The 18,494-nt window shown below is 41.1% G+C and overlaps 1 protein-coding gene across 6 annotated transcripts in view; it reads left to right on the top strand.

The window, feature by feature from the left end:
- LOC146867157 (uncharacterized) overlaps positions 1-18,494 on the top strand; it is a 1,274,092-nt gene that overhangs the window by 314,171 nt on the left and 941,427 nt on the right. For 4 of the 6 annotated variants that reach the window (XM_085603693.1, XM_085603692.1, XM_085603691.1 and 1 more), the window contains exon 7: positions 15,741-15,836. The exons of the other annotated variants lie outside the window; for them this stretch is intronic. In XM_085603693.1, the coding sequence (XP_085459819.1) occupies positions 15,741-15,836 (96 nt within the window). The remainder of the gene's footprint in view (positions 1-15,740; positions 15,837-18,494) is intronic. 6 annotated transcript variants of the gene reach the window in all.

The raw sequence follows: 18,494 nt of genomic DNA, 5'->3' as shown, positions 1-18,494 counted from the left end.
CGGTGACGTGGGGAGGGGGAGGGGCAGGGTGGGGGGTAGTAAACTATGGATTACGGAGGTTTACAGGTAAGTTAACATATACATTAATAAAACGAATTTCGTTGCGTGCACTGCATCGCATTTGGGGATGCAGTGCACGCAACGAAATTCGTTTTAATAATTTATATGTTAACTTACCTGTAAACCTCCGTAATCCATAGTTTACTACCCCCACCCTGCCCCTCCCCCTCGCCACGTCACCGCCCTGCAGTTATTCCTACTACCGACCGCGGCTGGTTATTACCCAATCTCCATGGGTCACAAATTGCGACCTGCCTCATGAACATTGATGAGGCAGGTCCACCGACCCCATTGTAGGGATTATGGTCGGACCTCTATCCTGGCCTGTCGGATTTTGACTTAGAGGGCAATTTAATTATTTGTATTAAGATAACCCCATTGCAATGGTGATGGAGTTGCAGCCCGCCAAGACTATGGTCCAGCCGCCTAATTTGAATGCCGATGGACCATAGTTTGATGATGGCGGCGACTACTCCATCTCTGCTATGGTCAAACTTCTCTGACAGGTAGATGGAGTAAGGGCTGTTTGAGGTTTGGCTATTTGTCCATCCACCTAATTATGATTGCTGGACATATAGCCATTTTTCAATGCCTGTCATGGCCAGGAAAAGCTTGGCAAGAAGGGGCATTGAAAAGTGCCCATTGCCCCCTCTCCATGGGAGAAAACTTTTATGGTGACGTGAGCATTGTTTTTTTATTTTCAAAAAGAAAGAGGGAAATAAATAAAACTGTAAATTTGCTGTAAGGCACTGTCTTGTTGACAGAGCCATACTGCAAAATTATAATGCAATGGTAGGAATCGTGATGATAGTTCCTGCCAATGCTAGAAATGTCTGCTGGGCCGGCAGACATGTCTCAATTTTGCCATCGGCACCTTTGCCACGGCGACTGAGTAAATTACTCCGTCGCCCTGGCAGAGGTCTGACAGACCACATTTACATCACACCCTTAGACAGTCCTACATTTACACCATAAGTTCTACGTTCTCTCATAACTCCACATTTAGATATCCTCAAATCTCTTTGTGTTTGGTCTTACCTTTTTAAGGGGATGCCCCTGAACATACACAGCTGATTATTGTTTATTCTGCCTTTCATATGTATCCAATGTTAAGTATGAGCGATTGAAAAAAGAAAGTAATTCGTCTTTAAATGTTTTTTTTTTCATCCAAATAAAAAATAATGTAATTATCTCTATTTCAACAAAAGGTAACATTTGAGAAAAATATTTTATTCTGATCTCTAATAATATGAATTGTTCGAGGGCATTATTTAAAAAAAAAATATTTGTTAAATTTTACAGTCAAACATACAGAGGTATATAAACCGTAGTAGAATTTATATTTTGTACTCGTCAATTTGCACTTTAGCGCCCACATGGTGGGAATAGATCAGGTGTGTCGGGCCTGGGCGTTGTTATGAACGATCTGACTCCATATTTAATAAGGACGGAGAGTGGGGGGTGAGAGTGGGGGTGCAGGGTGTGTGCACGCACGGGGGATGCTTCCCTTGATGAAGCAGGTATATATATGTACACTTCGAGGTAGTCTAATAATGACATATGAGTACAGTGCTGTTGGTGCATTACGAGTTAGCGTGTGTCCCACTGAGTTTGGATTCTATGGTGGATAAATAGTGTCGCCGGTCTACAGGTTGGGTCCGTGAAGACGGTCGTGGAGTATGGGATGTCTGCATTTCGTGTTCTGCCACCAAGGCCCGGCGGTACGAGGGCATTATTAAAATGTTTTTTTCTGTTTGTAGTACCTACCTCCAGATCTTTTTCTATATATACGCCTTATTATGTTGTGCTTCTTCTTGAAACGCTCAACAAAAAACGCACAATATCTAATAAATGATGTCCTGTGGGTGAAGCCAACATCTAAATTTTTTTAACCATAAGGTTTTATTGGCATAAGCTAACACGTGTAATGGGACAATACAATAACACATCCCAGTGTAAACCAGCGAGTAGCAAGTTACAGAATTACAGCTTCACAAGCAGTACGATACCTTTCCTTTTCAGTAGTTTACATTTAATTACCATCATATAGTCTACTCAGGTACGTGTAGATGTCTCAAAGACAGTAGTAATAGTAATTAGATCTCAACAGAGGCACAGCATAATGCGTTTCATTTAGATGTCTGGTGAAGGAGTTTTCTTGTGTTGCGTTCTCACTTTGTTATTGTTTGAAGTGCTGCATACGACCTTTACACTTTGCCCTTTAAGTTAAGCCTGAAGCTACCAGAGTATGAGCACAGGTTAATTTTGGGTTTGCTTTTGCCTCACCCTGACTGGGATTGTGATTGTTGCTTGAGTAGGGTCCCCTCCAACCAGTAACTCAATTTCTCACACACAGTCAATGACATGAAATATGGTACTTGGAGGTTTCACAATTAAGGATTTAATTCATACAACCACAATCCATCAACTACTGTTTTCTTGTGCAAACATGCAAAACATTTAAATAATTCCACTTATCTCTGTTTTATAATAATTACTTTTTCATGAAATGTTACCAGCACTAGGGTAGAATCTAATATTGGCTATAGCAAAGGCTGAGAGACACTTCCTTGTTTACGTTCATAGTGATGTTATGTGTCCTGACCCTGAAAATATTATTAGATCTTTTCTGGACATATTTTACTAACAGGGTCAACAAGGCTCCTGGTTGTTGAATAGACCTGTTAGGTCTATGAATGACAATGCAACCATGGAATAATGACTAAATTGTAAATATTCTCTGAGATAGTAAATACATGTATTCATATATGTTTTCTCATGTTCATAGGATGTTTTTCTCATGTCCATAGACTGTTGCACCAACTCCTGCTGGTTTGAACATGCCTTATTAATATCCAGTTTCATAATTTGTATTGATATTAGTTGTAGTATCTCAGGTGCATTTTTAATTTCTTTTTTTATAACTGTCCTTTTGTACCTTGAATGATACCAAACTAGTCCCACAAATGCCCCCATTTTCTCTTATGCTTGTGGGGGATTCCTTCAGCCTTGTATAGGAGCTCCTACATTTTTGTAGAGCTGTCCATTGCTCGTATTCACTATGAAAAGGGATGAGAAGTGGCGTATTTCCTGTACCTGGTCATTTCTAGTATGATAATCTTCGTGCCAATAACTACTATGGCACATTCTCACTACCCCTGCCTCCAATATCTTCCAGAATCCCTGTATCCCCATTATGGCTATCTGCAGGGATGGATCAGTAGGTCTCCTGAGGTTTTCGGACAGGGTGGATAGTATTCTTTGATAATCATTGGGCATTTTAAAACAACATGGAGGAAAGACTCACCTTGCCTTGCTGACGCCGCAGGACCACCGCAGGACCACCGCTGGACCACCAGGGACGGGACGCACACGCTGTTGGTTCCCCTCGCCGCCACCCGTGATCGTTGGCCGCAGTGGGGGGGGACTACAGCTCCCAGCAGACTTAGCGCCGGCCAGGACTTCCTTCCGGCTTGTTCCGCGCCCGGAGGCGCTACAAATACTGAGGCTCCCTCCGCGTCGCGGGACGCGCGCGGGCGATGCCGGGCTGAGCCCGGGCAGAGGGCGGGCCGTCTGTGGCCGTCAGGGGCCAAAGGAGGCCGGGCTGGGCCACCCCTCTAAGGCAAGTGATCACTTCAAGCTTGGATATATCCCGTAGCATATCACCTGCTGTACTTTAGTTACTTACGCATGTAAGTTTGTGTCCTGTACTATCTTGAGAGTTGGCTGGCTACAAGCCCGTTAGAAAGACTTTTTGCCCTCATTAGTGGACATATACCAAACGGTGACTAATTGGTTGCTGGCTTGCTTTGTGTTCTCATCATCCTTCGCTGGCAGAGGCTTTTGGATACGCTTTGACTTACTAACAGCAATTAGATCTAGATAGTGCTCCCAGCTACCACTCTGGCCCAATATACACAATTTATAACTAAATAGGAGGATAGCCGTTAGGCCCTTTCTTGTGTGTGACCCAACTTATAATTCACTATTTATTGCGTTGCAAATGTGGTGCCTGAAACATCTTAAGTAATATATCCCTAAGTTCAGGGCAATTAGGGTGACCACAGATAGTCAAGTAATCGGGCTTTGAACCTAACTGTGCCCCATATTGCCAATCTATGGCAAAGAACTATTCCACTATGGATAACTACCTTGTGAAAGTAGTAAGTCAAATTAATAAAGACAGAAGGAAGTCATTGGGCCGCGAAGTTACTACTCCTATTGATTCAGGCTCTTTGAGTAATGGTGGTAATACCAATATAAATACTGTGGCACCTAATGTCCTAGCAACTGAGTGTTTGTTAACAGAGTTTATGGCGCTCCCTGAGTCTCCTGTAGTCTCAGAGTGTCCCCTACTTACGCCTGTAGACCCCAACACCATACCCCTGAATCTGTTGGACGAAACTAGAATTGACCATCATTTAGAATGCTCCCCAAAAAAAAGGGCTGTAAGGGAGTGCAGAAAAATGAAACCAAATAGAGGTGGGGCACAGCATAAATCGAATCGTGAAGCTACTCCCAAAAATTCCATCTGCCAAAAGGGGACTATGACTGAAAATTGTGGCAATGATATATTTTCAACAACAAATACTATATCCTGTATTATTAAGGCCTTTGAGGACAAATTAGAGGCAGTGGTAAAACCACTAGCTGAAAAAATAGATATATTATCAGCAGAAGTGCTTAGATTAGGTGGCTCCCTTTCCTCATTAATTGACACTCAGATTAAATCACAGGGTGGGACAAATGAGCAAGAGGGAAGAAATGTACAAGTCCCGACTAAGGAGAATATCCTTCCATCTAACTCCACACTAATCAATCAGACGTTGGATAAAATCAATGCCCCGGATGCAGATCTACCTTCTACAGGTTGGACAACGGTCCAAGCCAAGAAAACTCGCTCTACTAATTTACCCCCACAATGTGAACCTTATGTTGTAGTACTTACAAATGTGCCACCTCTAGACATTATGCAGTCTAAGGCACAAAATGAATCACACGATTCCCTCAAACGGAAAACAGTTTCCTGGCTAAATCACAATTGTGGGTTCCCTGTCAATTATTCAGATCAGATTCTATCAACTAGACGGGTCCCCTGGATTGGGAGTGCCAGGAAATCTTGTAAAGGTGATTGCATAATTGTCAATTTCAAATACCCTCAACACGTGGCGACCGTACTACTTAGAGCAGCATCATTGGCACCGAGAGAGAATAGTGTGGGTGTACATCCTTTAGGCTACTTCTATCAGCATTTAGCCAGGGGCAAGCAGATTAACACTCCAAGCATATCCCAAAATGATATCCAAGGTTTACCTTTCCAGATTAACACAAATAATAGGTACTTGGCACTAAGCACCTTGGATATGAATGACTGACTAATACCACCTTCTGTGTCAGATGTGGAGACTAAGCAAGCATCCCAAGGTGGAAACATGACTCTGACCACAGTGGAACCCAATGTTGAAATTGCCCAAATAAGGTTGGAGGCCCCCGTAACTGTACATGAAACCCAGACACCCCATCCTAGGAAAACTATGGAGATTTATACAAATCCAAGGGTAACTACTGCTAGCTTGGGTGAGAACAGTCAATGTGGTACCAAGCACACTAAGATTGGGGGGCTAGCCATCGTAAATCCACCGTCGCATGGAAATAATGTTCCACATATCATTGCGGACGGTGCAGCTGAATTCCCACCTGCTAGATTAATAACATGGAACATAGGGGTATCCAGGAATATGCAGGATGAGGGTTGGTGTTCTTATATTGAAAACTTTGACATCATTCTTCTGCAGGAGACCTGGGCTATAGACATACCTCATAGACTGGGTTACAGAACTTTTAGTCGTGGCGCAGTGCCATCTGCGAGAGGAAGAGCATCTGGGGGTTTGGTGATTTGGATAAGGGTTACTGTGGAGGCAGAAATCACATTACTGCCGATTGATTCCCCTGATATAATGGGATTAAGAATGGTAACCACGGAGAAAGAAACAATATACTTAATAAATGTTTATAACAGACCGCATCCCCATAGTAAAGATTCACAGGTGATAGTCCTCCTTGATTCCTTTTTAAATACTTTAAGTCCAAGTAAGCAGGTAATTGTTGGAGGAGATTTTAACTGTCAATATGAGCCGATAGTGGGCTTGGATACTTTATTTGAAGAACAGGATACAGCTAATAATGTCCTTCCTTTAGAGTCCAATAATACGGTAAAAAATTCAAGAGCAGCTATACATATTTTACAACTTACAGTAAACCATGAATTAAGGGCGTGTAATGGCCGTTTCCAGTCTGATAGGCCAGCTGCTCCAACTTTTGGTAGGGGAAACTATAGGTCTCATATAGACTTTTTAATGGCCTCCATGAGCCTATGGCATTTAATAATAGATTTCAAAATAGACCATAGAACAGAGAGTGACCACTTCCCCCTCCAATTATGGTTACACTCAGAACCTTTCGTACAAAAAATAAACATGATAGCCACGTTAAATAGCCCTGTAGGAGAACATCAGGTCTCCAATAACAGACGTGCCATTAAGTGGCCCTATATTCTGGCCAAGGATGAAACGATGATAAACATATATAACTCCTTTGCTGACATATTGGAGGGAAGTCATATGCTTGCTCTAGGAACCTAGGATGTCCTTAATTTACATTATAAACTTGTAGATGCACTGACTCCCCATTTAAGTAAAATCTATAAAAAGGATTTGAGTCTGAAAGATAATCATTTAGCGACAACAAACCAATGGTACAACAAAGATTGTCGTAATGCTAAAATTGACCTGATTCAGGCTGTAAAAGTAAAGGACGTCCAGGGAATTAAAGATAGTAGATTAGCATATAAAAAGACATTGTCCCAAGCAAAAAAAGCCTGGGATGATGCTCTCTGGGATGACCTTTTAATTGCAGCCAACCAGAAAGAACAGGCCACATTTTGGAATCTAATCTCCAAAGGGAATAAAAAAGGCAGATCATCTAGGGATATATATCTTGACGAAGAAACCTGGTGCAATCACTTCTCTAAATTATATTGCAATATAAATGAGGAGATGGCCATGGATGACCATGAGATAAATAGATTATTTGATAAAAATACCCGTCTACATTTTAGTCTTGAAGAAACTGTAGAGGCACTACAGGCTATTAAAACGGGCAAAGCACCAGGCCCCGATAAAATCCCCGGTGACTTGCTAAAGCATGATGCAGGAATTTGGGGACCCTACATCAATTTTTTATGTAATTCTATAGTGGCCGGGACACCAATTCCCGAATCATGGAAAGGGGCTGAAATTGTTACAATTTTTAAGAAAGGGGATCGTTACGACCCAGCAAATTACCGCCCTATAAGTTTAATTGATCTTTTACAAAAAACTTTCGCCAGACATATTTTAAATAGACTTTTATCGTGGATAAAGGGGGAACAGATTTTAACTAAATACCAAGCAGGATTTAGGTTAAAAACCAGCACAGTAGATCAAGTATTTAGATTTATGTGTATTTGCTGGAAATATATTAATATAAGAAAGGGAAGCTTGTACGTAGCATTTATCGATCTAAGGGCTGCTTTCGACCTTGTACCCCGTAAATTACTTTGGTCTACTCTCAATGATATGGCAGTCCCCAGTGAGCTACTCAAGGAAATAATTAGACTCCACACAGGAAACTATGCTAGAGTTAGATGGGGTAAGGGAGGAGAAATCTCAAAGGAGATCCCTGTGGATCGGGGCGTCCGCCAAGGGTGTGTGCTGGCGCCCACACTCTTCTCTCTATATGTTAACAATATACCTAATTATCCAAAAGATTGTAAACATGACTCCCCGAAATTAGCAGATGAGGTAGTCACCGCATTGCTTTTTGCTGATGACACAATTCTCATCTCGCAAACCCCGCAAGGCTTACAAAACCTAGTAAACACTTTTAATAATTACTGTGTGGAAAAGGGATTAGAAATTAACTCATCCAAAACAAAGTACATGTCCATAAACCCTCAGAAATCCTTTAGAAAGAACTTGGCCCTAAACAACCAGAAGTTGGAATATGTTGAGAGTTTTAATTACCTGGGTATTATGCTGGATAGTATGCCCAATTGGAAAGGGCAATTAGAAAAAAGTAATTTAATTTTAAAACAAAATTCAATGCCCATCCTAAAGGTGCACGGCAGTAGCCAATCTAAATCAATCACGCCGGCACTTGAATTATTCAAAGCAAAGGCCCAATCGGCAGCACTTTATGGCGCTGAGGTCTGGGGTTACTCCTGCAACAACACTTTCAGGAAGGAAGAGAATACCTTCATCCGCAGGTTACTTAAAATACCAGTAAGAACACCGATAACTCCAGTTTTTCTGGATATCAATCTTAAAAGAACTGATCATCAAGCCATACTAAGGCCATTACTCTATTGGATTAGATTATGGACAACCCCTGAGTTGAGCGACTATAAGAATGGACTGTTAGAAATAATCAGGATTGACGAATATAAAAGTATCCCCTGGTTAAAACATATTTCCCAGTGGTTCAAAAAGCTTGGGTTTTCCCATTTTTGGGAAAACCCTCAGAATATGTTACCAATCTCAAAAAATCTTTTGAAATCTGCTTTTTGGGTATACGTAAATAACGAAGTATCCACTAGTACTATACTGGGTATATTGTCACAGAAATTTTTATCTGTTAAGGATACTCCTATATTCGAACAATTCATGGATGAGATAAGACCACCATTAGCTAAAACACTGTATCTACAATACAGGTATGGAGTTTTACAGATTGCTGCAAATACCGGTAGTTGGAGGGGCAATGAAGATGATAGTGGATTGTGTACCCTATGCGTACAAAAAGCAAAAGAAAATGATGCTCATGTACTGTTTTTCTGCCCAGCTTATAAAAAGCCAAGAGTTCGATGGATTAAACCCCTGTGTATAAATTTGGGGTTTAGGTTTTTTAAAGAGGCAGAACGCACATTCAAAGCAAATACTTCGCAATTAATAGTTTTTGGTCTAAGTAGATTCCTATTCAATGTATATCTCATAAGGAATAAGAAAGGATGTAAGCTATAGTACTTAAAGGCTGGTTAGATAACGCTCTTGCTTGGTTCGATATTATGAATTTTACTCTTCCCCCCTTTTTAAAAAAAATGTATTATAATAATTTTTTATATATTATCTGGCTTCTTAACTAATTTATATGTTTTTAGCATAGCTGTGATAGAATTGAATGTGACTGACCTCCATTTATATTGCCTGGAAATTTTGGACTGTGTATTATATATGTTTTAATTTATGTATGTTGCTTTTATGACAAAATAAGTCGAAATAAAGCTGAAATTGAAATTGACTCTAAATGCTCCCCACACCTGAAACAACATAGCAAGTGTCACGATTGCCAGCAAAACTGATTCAAGATGGCGGCTTGGGAACACGCATGCGAGAGGAAGTCAGGCAAGCTCAAAAGCCTGACTCTCCCCTGATATCGCGCTTTGCGTTCTAGTGTTCCCGCTTTGGTTCTGCACTTCCGGTTCGCGTCGTGTCCCTCACTCCCGTCGGCAGTTCCTGTCTGCAGTATTCCTCATTCTTGCACTCCCCGGTACCTTTTGCTGCCGTTCTCTCATGGGACCTCTGACGGCGTGCTGGGTCCCTTTCTCAAGTGATTTCCCTATCTTTGTGGACTGCTTCAACTTTTGCCCCCAATTTACCGAGCCGGATGGCAGAGGGGGTTCGTTCCGCAGGCAGGCGGGACGTTAGCTTCTGGGTTCCACCCGTCGGCCGGACTTCTGGCTGTTGGTTCTGCCTGTCGGCCGGGCCACCCCTGTACTGTAGTTCCACTCATCTGCCCTCCAAAGTCCCTACTACTGGTGGTCAACAGTCTGCTTCCCTTTACTGATGGTCGAGACTTCGTTTACCTTCAGAGACTGAAAAGAAGTGACATCCGAAGAATACGGTAACAGCGTTTCGGCGCTGCCCTTTTTTGTTTACTATTTACTCAAGAACCTCTTTCATGAAGACAGGGGATAATATTCTCTAAATGCATAGAAGTTCTACAAGCCACGTTTATTTTATGAAAGCATAAGGAAGCAAGAAGATCCAATCACCTCAACTCAACTCATTATTTACCGGCCTATAGTTTAGCAAGACTGGTGAGCAGTAGTGTTACTTCTATGAACTTAGTTGTGTATTTATTACAGGTTTAAGTGTTTATGTACTCTACTCCTTCCACACAGCACAGTATCCTGGACTATACTTCATCTTCCCCAGCCCCAATCAGAAGAAGGGAGCATTAAGGTACTTATAGAAGGGTTTATAGTTGTTGCATAAATAATACACACATTGCCATCTAACACGACCCCTTCTTTTTCCAGTTTTGTTTAAAACGAAAGCCCTGTGGAAGGTGAACCACGTCGAGGGATTTCTTCCCATTTTTCCTTGTTTTGTCTCCCTTCTTCCCCTAATCACCATTGTTACTTAGGGTTTGATAGGCACGATAGGTGGTTGGGAGAGGTAGCAGACCTTGTCTTCAGGTCCTGGTCGCTTCTGCAGAAACACAGGTGAGCTCCTGACAGCAAGGAGGTCTCACACTCCCCCCCGCAGCCATACCAGAGTAAAGTAAGTGATGATTATGTGCTTAGGCTGTATTAATCTCAGTCTGTTAGGAATCATGATCTCTTAGGGACCATGTTAGCATCCTGCCAGTCATCATCTAAGGCACATATCCATGCCACCCATCTTCCTCTGAGGTTGCTAAACAGATCGAAGTGTTTGTAACAAATGCTAATAGATTCTGGAAAAGCATATTTGTCGATTAGGCTCAAGACCACATTGCCTTCCAATGGATTATATTCAGGGGTTTTCTACCATTTCTGCTTGATGAACAGAAAGGGCTTCACTTAATTGGCAGGAATTACAAAAATTATGTCTTCTGCAGATCAAACTCAGCTTTTAGCATCTAAAAGGATATTAATTGCTTCTCTAACCACACATCCTCCAACTTACATATCCCAATGAAGTCACATTTCCCAAACTCAGGCAGTTGGGTCTCTGCCTCAGCCATACCCCACACTATCATGGTGTTTCACTGGTTGGTGTTACAGTACCAGTGGATCCATCACTGCAAGGCCTCTTTAGTTAGGATTGAAGTGACTAAGGGATAGTGACACCATATACAAAGACAAGAAGGCTACTTCTGCCCACCAGTCCTGTTTTACGTCTAAACACAAACTCATCTCAATCTCCATGGAGCTATTTATTCAGTATGAAGATCTCAGAGGCGCAGGTCTGCCATCGCCATTTCCCTGTGTATTTAGAAAGTACACATATATCAAAAGCGATATGTGGGACGATCCCCCCAGATAACCGAATATGCACTTTCTCTCAAGTCACTGAACTGTCTGTGGGGATCTCCAGTTAGAGGTTCTGCCGTTTCTATCAGAATTGCGTAAGCATCACCTTTGTGCACAAGACAACCTTTCATTGTATAATCAGGAGGAGATTGAACCACAAACTCAGTCCATATGTAGCCTGTCAGTCGACAGGGCAAGTTTCGGGTCCCAAGTGTATTTCAGAAACTGGGAAATATGACCACAATTTCCTGTGCCTTGTTTACTAGTTGGTTGTCTGCCAGTCTTACCTAAGGGCTAACTCTAGAGGCTCACCTCTGGCAGCCAGAATGTACAGTAATTTCCCTGCTCTATCACCAGATTCATCAACAAGTCTCTGTAAGCCCATCCAAATATGTCAGTACTCCTACAGATAAAGTTGATGCAGCAACGCTCTTTCAAAATCTAATTGATGCTATTGGCCCTCATCTTCACCAGTAGGAGATTTTTATTCCAGGTTGGGTACTGTGCCTCTTGGATTTCCACTACTTCCTGTGTCAGGTAAGTAACCTTCTCTGCTATCTTTGGGGCAATGTAAGCAATTAAATTACACTATGCTCCATCTAAGTAGCCCGTCACTGCAATGAACCAACCCGATCTGTTAGGAAGATTGTTAGTGTAAAAGATCTAAAGACTTGTAGCCAAAATGTCAGAAAAGGAACATCTGGGACCCAGAAGGTGGGTTTCTTTTATGTATAGGATCATCTGGAATTGATGCATAGCAAACTGCAAAACTGCACCGTGCTTGATCCTATCATTCAAGCAATTAACATTCCATATCATTATATTCAGTGGATTCATTATGGCTCTATATTCAGCTGTTAGGTCTTTCACGATGATGCCCCAGCAGTGCTCCCAATCCTGCAGGCATATTCACTGAACTCACTGTAGCCATGTCTGATGCAGGCTAAATGAGCTAAGAGTGGTGAGGTCTATTTAAACACTCCTCTACATGCTCTAGTGAGGCTTAAATAGACCTCACCATGCTTGGCTTGCTTCCCTCTAAGGAATCAGAGCTGGGGTAGGTCTCACAGTGTATGCCGTCTTTCATCGGTGTAAGTATTTCTCCTCATGAGCCTGGCGCTTTTCTTCCACTGCCACGGTAAGATGTGCTTGACTCAAACCTCTACTATTTTCCCCAGGATGCTAAATAGCTAAGTGGTCCGATCCATTGTCCTAATTGGGTGGTTTAGTTACTTCACATCAATATCAATATTCGAACTTTTACAGTTTTGCACAAAGAGTGTTCTCACTCCAAGTCACATGATTATGTGTACTTGATGGGGGCAATTTTGCGTTGTTTTATAAACGTCACTTTGGGGCATGCTGATGACAGTTGCTTCACATGCCTTGTCCAAAATAATTTTTTGTGACTGACAAATATGTATATTCTTTGTTTGTCTTTGTGTTCCAGGATGGTTTTATCGAAGTCAAGGTATAATACTTACTGTATTATTGGCTGAGTGACTTGTTTCTTATACAGAGCATTTACACTTCGTGAAACCAGGCACTTTGAGGATTAGGGTTAGTTTATAGGTCCTGAAGATTCGCCACTTGATCATTTGTGACATAACTAGATGAGAATCATGTTGACAAGATAACTTACCTGACTACCCAGGATCATCATCCTGAGGTCGTGTACACGATTTTAACCAGGCCAATGATCTCATTCATGAAATAGTTTGTTTCTGAGCATCACTGCACCTATTTGAATTCACTTTTCTCACCAATTAGCACAACATCTTAAGCCCAAACATCTCCACTTCTTTATACGGCTATTCTAAAAAGATCTCTGGCACAGTGCACCCTCCTGGGTGCTCGTCGGGCACTGCAGCTCCCGCCAGATGAGGAGCCAGCCCAATGATAAAGCATGACATCCATTTGGGTGTGTGAGTGCCCGTGTCTGTCTTTGTCCTTTCACTGTAGGAACTGCACACTGTATTTTTAATTTTGATTGTGATAAGGAGCACGCATGCTGGACCCTTATCGCTCCTGGTTCCCCCTTTTTCGTTTAATTATCCCTAGATAGCCTCACACAGCTCCACCACCTTCATATTCATCCGACCTTTCCCAAAATATCTCACTGCCAGAGCCACAAGCCTCCCACTCCATGGTCCATCAGCATGGGCATGGGCCACAAGAGTAGCTAATCGGGCCTAGAACAGCAGGAACATGTGCGCATTCCTACTGGACGGGTGGTGCTGTAGTATGCTGACATACTGGGGAGAAGAGGCCATCTCCTCCAGAGTCCTTTCAACACTTCACTTCCCCTACAGCTTCAGTGAGGCATGTTGTGCTCCTGGACCTGTGACACACTTCCTCCATTGTTCAAGCATGATCTTCTTCACAGCCAGTCTAACTCAGCACCAGTGAGCACATAGTTCCAGCTGCAGCTGCTGGATCCCTTCCTCATCAGAGAAAGGCCTCTGAACTCAGTGAGGGCTGGGTTTGTCCTTATTTGCGAACACTGCCTTCAATGGAGGCCAATGCCAAATTGTTCTTCACATCTCAGTCACTTCGTTCTTTCAATGATTACAGTTCTCCATGATGGTTACACATAGGATGAAGTAGGAATTTGTTACAGAGATGTGACCACCGTCTTGGTTGTTCTAGCCACAACCCACATTTTGAATCTTTAATTTCACCAACTCCTTCTAGGGCGTTCCTTGCCCACCAGTGTGTTCAACCACACCAATCAGATCATGTAGCACATTAAAATTGCAATCAATCTCATGTTCTGTTGACCTTTTTTCTTTTTTAATGTTTCATTGGGGACAACAGAGAAATATGATTGCACATTACATACATATTATAATGCATTTTCACTTAAGACATACACGTAATGGTAACACAACAATTGTCATTACTATGCATTTTATAGAGCATTTGTGCAGTTGCAGTACCATGTTTAGTTTAAAACGGTATAGGAAACGACCTTTTCTACACGCTATTATCCATATCTGCCAGTTTCTGAAACAATGACAATTATTGCACTTTGTTTTGCCTTCTAGAGTAGGAGGCATGCATGGTAAGTCAAACAACCTGCTAGTTACATGTGCAGAATAGATTCTATTACTGATTCTAGTACCATAGCCACTGGTATTTTACATCGGGGTTTTTTTTTAACTTATCTTTGCCATTTCCATTAACTCTTTAACTCCACTGGTCTGAGACAAATATTATAGACTAATTCCTACATGCGCTCTTCTGAAGCTGCCAGTGCCACACCACCATTAGGCATTGAAGCCAAGTCCCTTCTCTAGGTTTATGTAGCACCTAGACACTTTCACTATTTTTAGTGTTGCAAATTGCAGCATGTAACATTGTATTCCTGTATCTCCTGATTATTTGTTGTACAAATATATTGAGTTTTTAATATTGACCTGTACATATTTTAACTCCACAATATTGCCTTGCACTACATCATCAAGTTGAGTAGATATGGAATTAGAATAGTAAATTTATACTTTCTTATCTATGCAATCTTGACAATATGGTGTTAACCGTTTCTCATACTGGCATGTCATTGACTCATTGCGCCATGTCCCTCATCAGTATGAGTTACCTGAATGAGATGGCACGTGGCCACATACTCGTAGCCGATCACAAAGCCCACCCTGGTCTGCTCAAACACAGAGAAGCATGTTGAGTCTGTTTTTTCCTTCCTCACAGCAATTTTAACAGTATCTCGACCACACAAAAAGCTAACTTCAGTTTGTTGCTCTGTGACACGTGTATTGGAGGTGGGAATGAGGCAGCAGGCAGTGAATTCTTAGGGCTGATTTTCAATCTCAACCCTGAACGTTCAGATAGCACTGGGTAATAGCTCGCTTAATCTTACCAACAGCCCCCAGCGCTGAGATACCCCTTCGGGGGTGATTCGTGCGCTATACAAGTACTGAATTTGTAATGGATTTACAAAGCAGGTAACACTTTTCCACCTCCTTCCCCAGCACGATACATCTAATTCCTGAAATCGCACAAGCACTACCTATTTCCAACCCTAGTTAACCTAATGCATCCTTTCTCTTTGTTTGTCACAGAAAGGTAATGTCACTTGCCTCTCATTATCAAACATTGTTCTTAAAAGTTTCAAGAACCACAGAGATTCATCATTCAACGTGGTAACCTAATAAATGAATTACTTCTGTGAATACCGTGAACTTTATACACTATAGGTAGGAACTTAAAGGTTATACATTCTTATTTAAGCTACATATTAACCAGTTCCTACATACCATTATCATATTAATATTTGATATGTTTGAAAAACATTCAAATCCCTAATCTGGACAATATTTGTTTTTAGATGGCTTCAACAGATCAGATCCATTCAGATTTTCTTCACGAACACAAAGGAGTGCTTTTAAAAGCTCTGAAGTGCCATGCATAGCTGAGAATGAAGGTAATTTTTATATACTGTTTATTGTTGTTGTTTTTTTTTTTTTTAAGTCCTCATTCGCCAATAGATGCAACAGAGCTATTAAATTACTCCTGTGGGTTCCCTCTCGACTTCCCCCACTGGAGAGCTCTGTATCTATTTGGAGTTGCTTTACACAGAATCTCTCTAAATAATTGTTCTAAGGAAAGACTGGGCACCATATAGAGCCAGAGAGATGAAGTATATCATATGTAAGGCTTCATCATTGGACCAATATCTTTATTGTTGTTCAAAATTGCCCAACCAAGCCTCGCATGGACTCCAAAAGTCTGATCTATTTCCCCATTGTTATTTAATGCTTTCTTCTCCAGTTTAAGTCTATCCATTTTCATTGTATATTTAATGGAGATGACCCAGTCTAAAAAGGTAGGAGGTATATCCTTTATCCATTTTTTGCAGATTTCTTTTCTTGCAATCAAAATCAGATATAAACATAGTTTATTTTACCATCTGGAAAAAGATTCATACTCCGGTAATAGACCAAAAAACACTAGAAGTGGGCTTACCTGGATATTCAGACCCATCATATCTTCCATACCTTTGTTTATCATCGTCCAGTAATTGTGAAGTTTGGGGCAGTTAAAAAACATATGAATATCATCAGCTTCACGGAGAAGACATTTAGGGCACTTTGGAGTTGGACCCTTCGAGAACTTCGCGAGTTTCTGGGGAGACCAGTACACCCTGTGAACACAAAAAATATGGTTTCTTTTCAAATATGCTGGCTGTACTGTGGTATATAGGATGTCGTGAGATACTTGACAAATATCTTCGAGTTGAACACCAGACAGGCTCTCTCCCCACAGCTCATTCGGTAATTTGAATTCTCCTTCTTCCAGGTCCAGCATTTGCCAATACAAAGTTGATATCTCTTTCTTCTTACCGATTTTTTTTTTCCAGAGTAAATTTTCCAATGCATTAGGCAAGCCCACCTCTGACCCAACATTCTGATACCAGCTTCTTAGTTGCCAGTGCTTAAATTTAGAAAGTCTATTATCAGTAAGTATAGTCAACTCTTCCCAGGATAATAAAGATTTTCCTACTACTAATTGTCCCCAACACCAAATCCCAGCATCTATCAAAGGAGTTGACATAGCATCTCTTGTCCAACCCGGCGACCCTGGAGCATTCCAGATAGGTGCAAAAGCACTAAAGTAGCTAATCTTTAAGAATTTTCTAACTTTTGCCCAAAGACCAGCCAGCAGATCTCCATATTTATATAGAAAGCATTTACTTCCATCTTCTACATCCAAAAGCATCGCTTTGAACATTATTCCCACGTCTGAATCATCAGGGGTGCCCAAAAAGATTTTTCCTAACCTCAAAGAAAAAGTTCTGGCATACAAAACTAAATCAGGTAAACACAACCCCCCCTTATTCTTCATCCTCCGGAGCTTCTTCCAGGATATTATAATCGCTTTTGAAGCCCAAATAAAAGTGTTGAATTTAGACTGAAGCGATCTTAAACTCTTTTCCTTAAATGCCAGAGGAATGTTCTGTAATATAAAGATTATCTTAGGTAAAAGCATCATTTTTATTAAATTAACTCTGCCTATCAGAGTTAATGGAAGGTAGGGCCAACCTGTTAAAGAATTTTGTATTTCTTTCGCAACCTTTCGGAGGTTTAATTCTGAGATCTCAGCGATGTTTTGGGTAATCAATATACCTAGATATCTAATGACATTCTTTGTTTGATGGATGCAAGTACTCAGATTCCATGTCATACATTCTGTTTTTGTGGCATTGATTTCATAACCTGAGATTTCTCCAAAGTTTTTTGCTTCCTCATATATTAATGGAATTTAAACATTTGGATCTGATGTAAAAACCATTAAATCATCAGCGTATAACGCCACTTTTTTTTCCCAATCAGTAAATCTGAATGACTGTATGCCTGAATGTCTTCTTATCTTTTCCGCTAAGGGTTCAATGTATAAGTTAAAAAGCATTGGAGATAAGGGACATCCCTGCCTAGTGCCTCTCTGGATTCTAACAGGGGCCGATAGATTCCCATTAACTAAAATTCTTGCTATAGGTGCCTGGTATAACAAAGAAATCGATCTACAAAACTTTTTTCCTAGATTATACGCTTTTAATATATAGTTTAAGTAGACCCAATTGACTCTATCAAAAGCCTTCGTCGCATCAACCATTATTATAGCTAATGGAAGTTTGTATACCGTAGCTATATCAATTGCCCCTATCAAATTACGAGTAAGCTCCGTTATTCCTCTGCCTTTAACAAACCCCTTCTGGTCTCTGTGCAAAAGACACTCCGCTACCCCATTTAACCTCTCTGCCAATATTTTTGTATAGATCTTATAATCAATATTTAGCAGAGAGATGGGTCTATATGACTCACAGGATCTAGATGATTTAGAGGGTTTAAGGATTAGCGAAACCGTAGCTTTATTCCAGGACGGAGGAATATCCCCTCATTGTTCAAAGATATGGGCAAATAATGTTGTCAGCACTGGGGCAAGAACATCTCTTAAAACCTTATATTATTCCGCAGGTAACCCATCCGGGCCCGCGGCTTTCCCACTTTTGCCTAGATCTATGGCTTGAGCTATTTCAGTTCTCGAAATTGGTAGATCCATATTCCGTGCCTTATCATCAGAT

Source organism: Triturus cristatus, chromosome 1_2, assembly GCF_964204655.1.
Source record: "Triturus cristatus chromosome 1_2, aTriCri1.1, whole genome shotgun sequence".
NCBI classification, from domain to species: domain Eukaryota; kingdom Metazoa; phylum Chordata; class Amphibia; order Caudata; family Salamandridae; genus Triturus; species Triturus cristatus.
The sequence above is the reverse complement of the archived record's forward strand: the minus strand, read 5'-3'. Positions and strand labels throughout refer to the sequence as shown.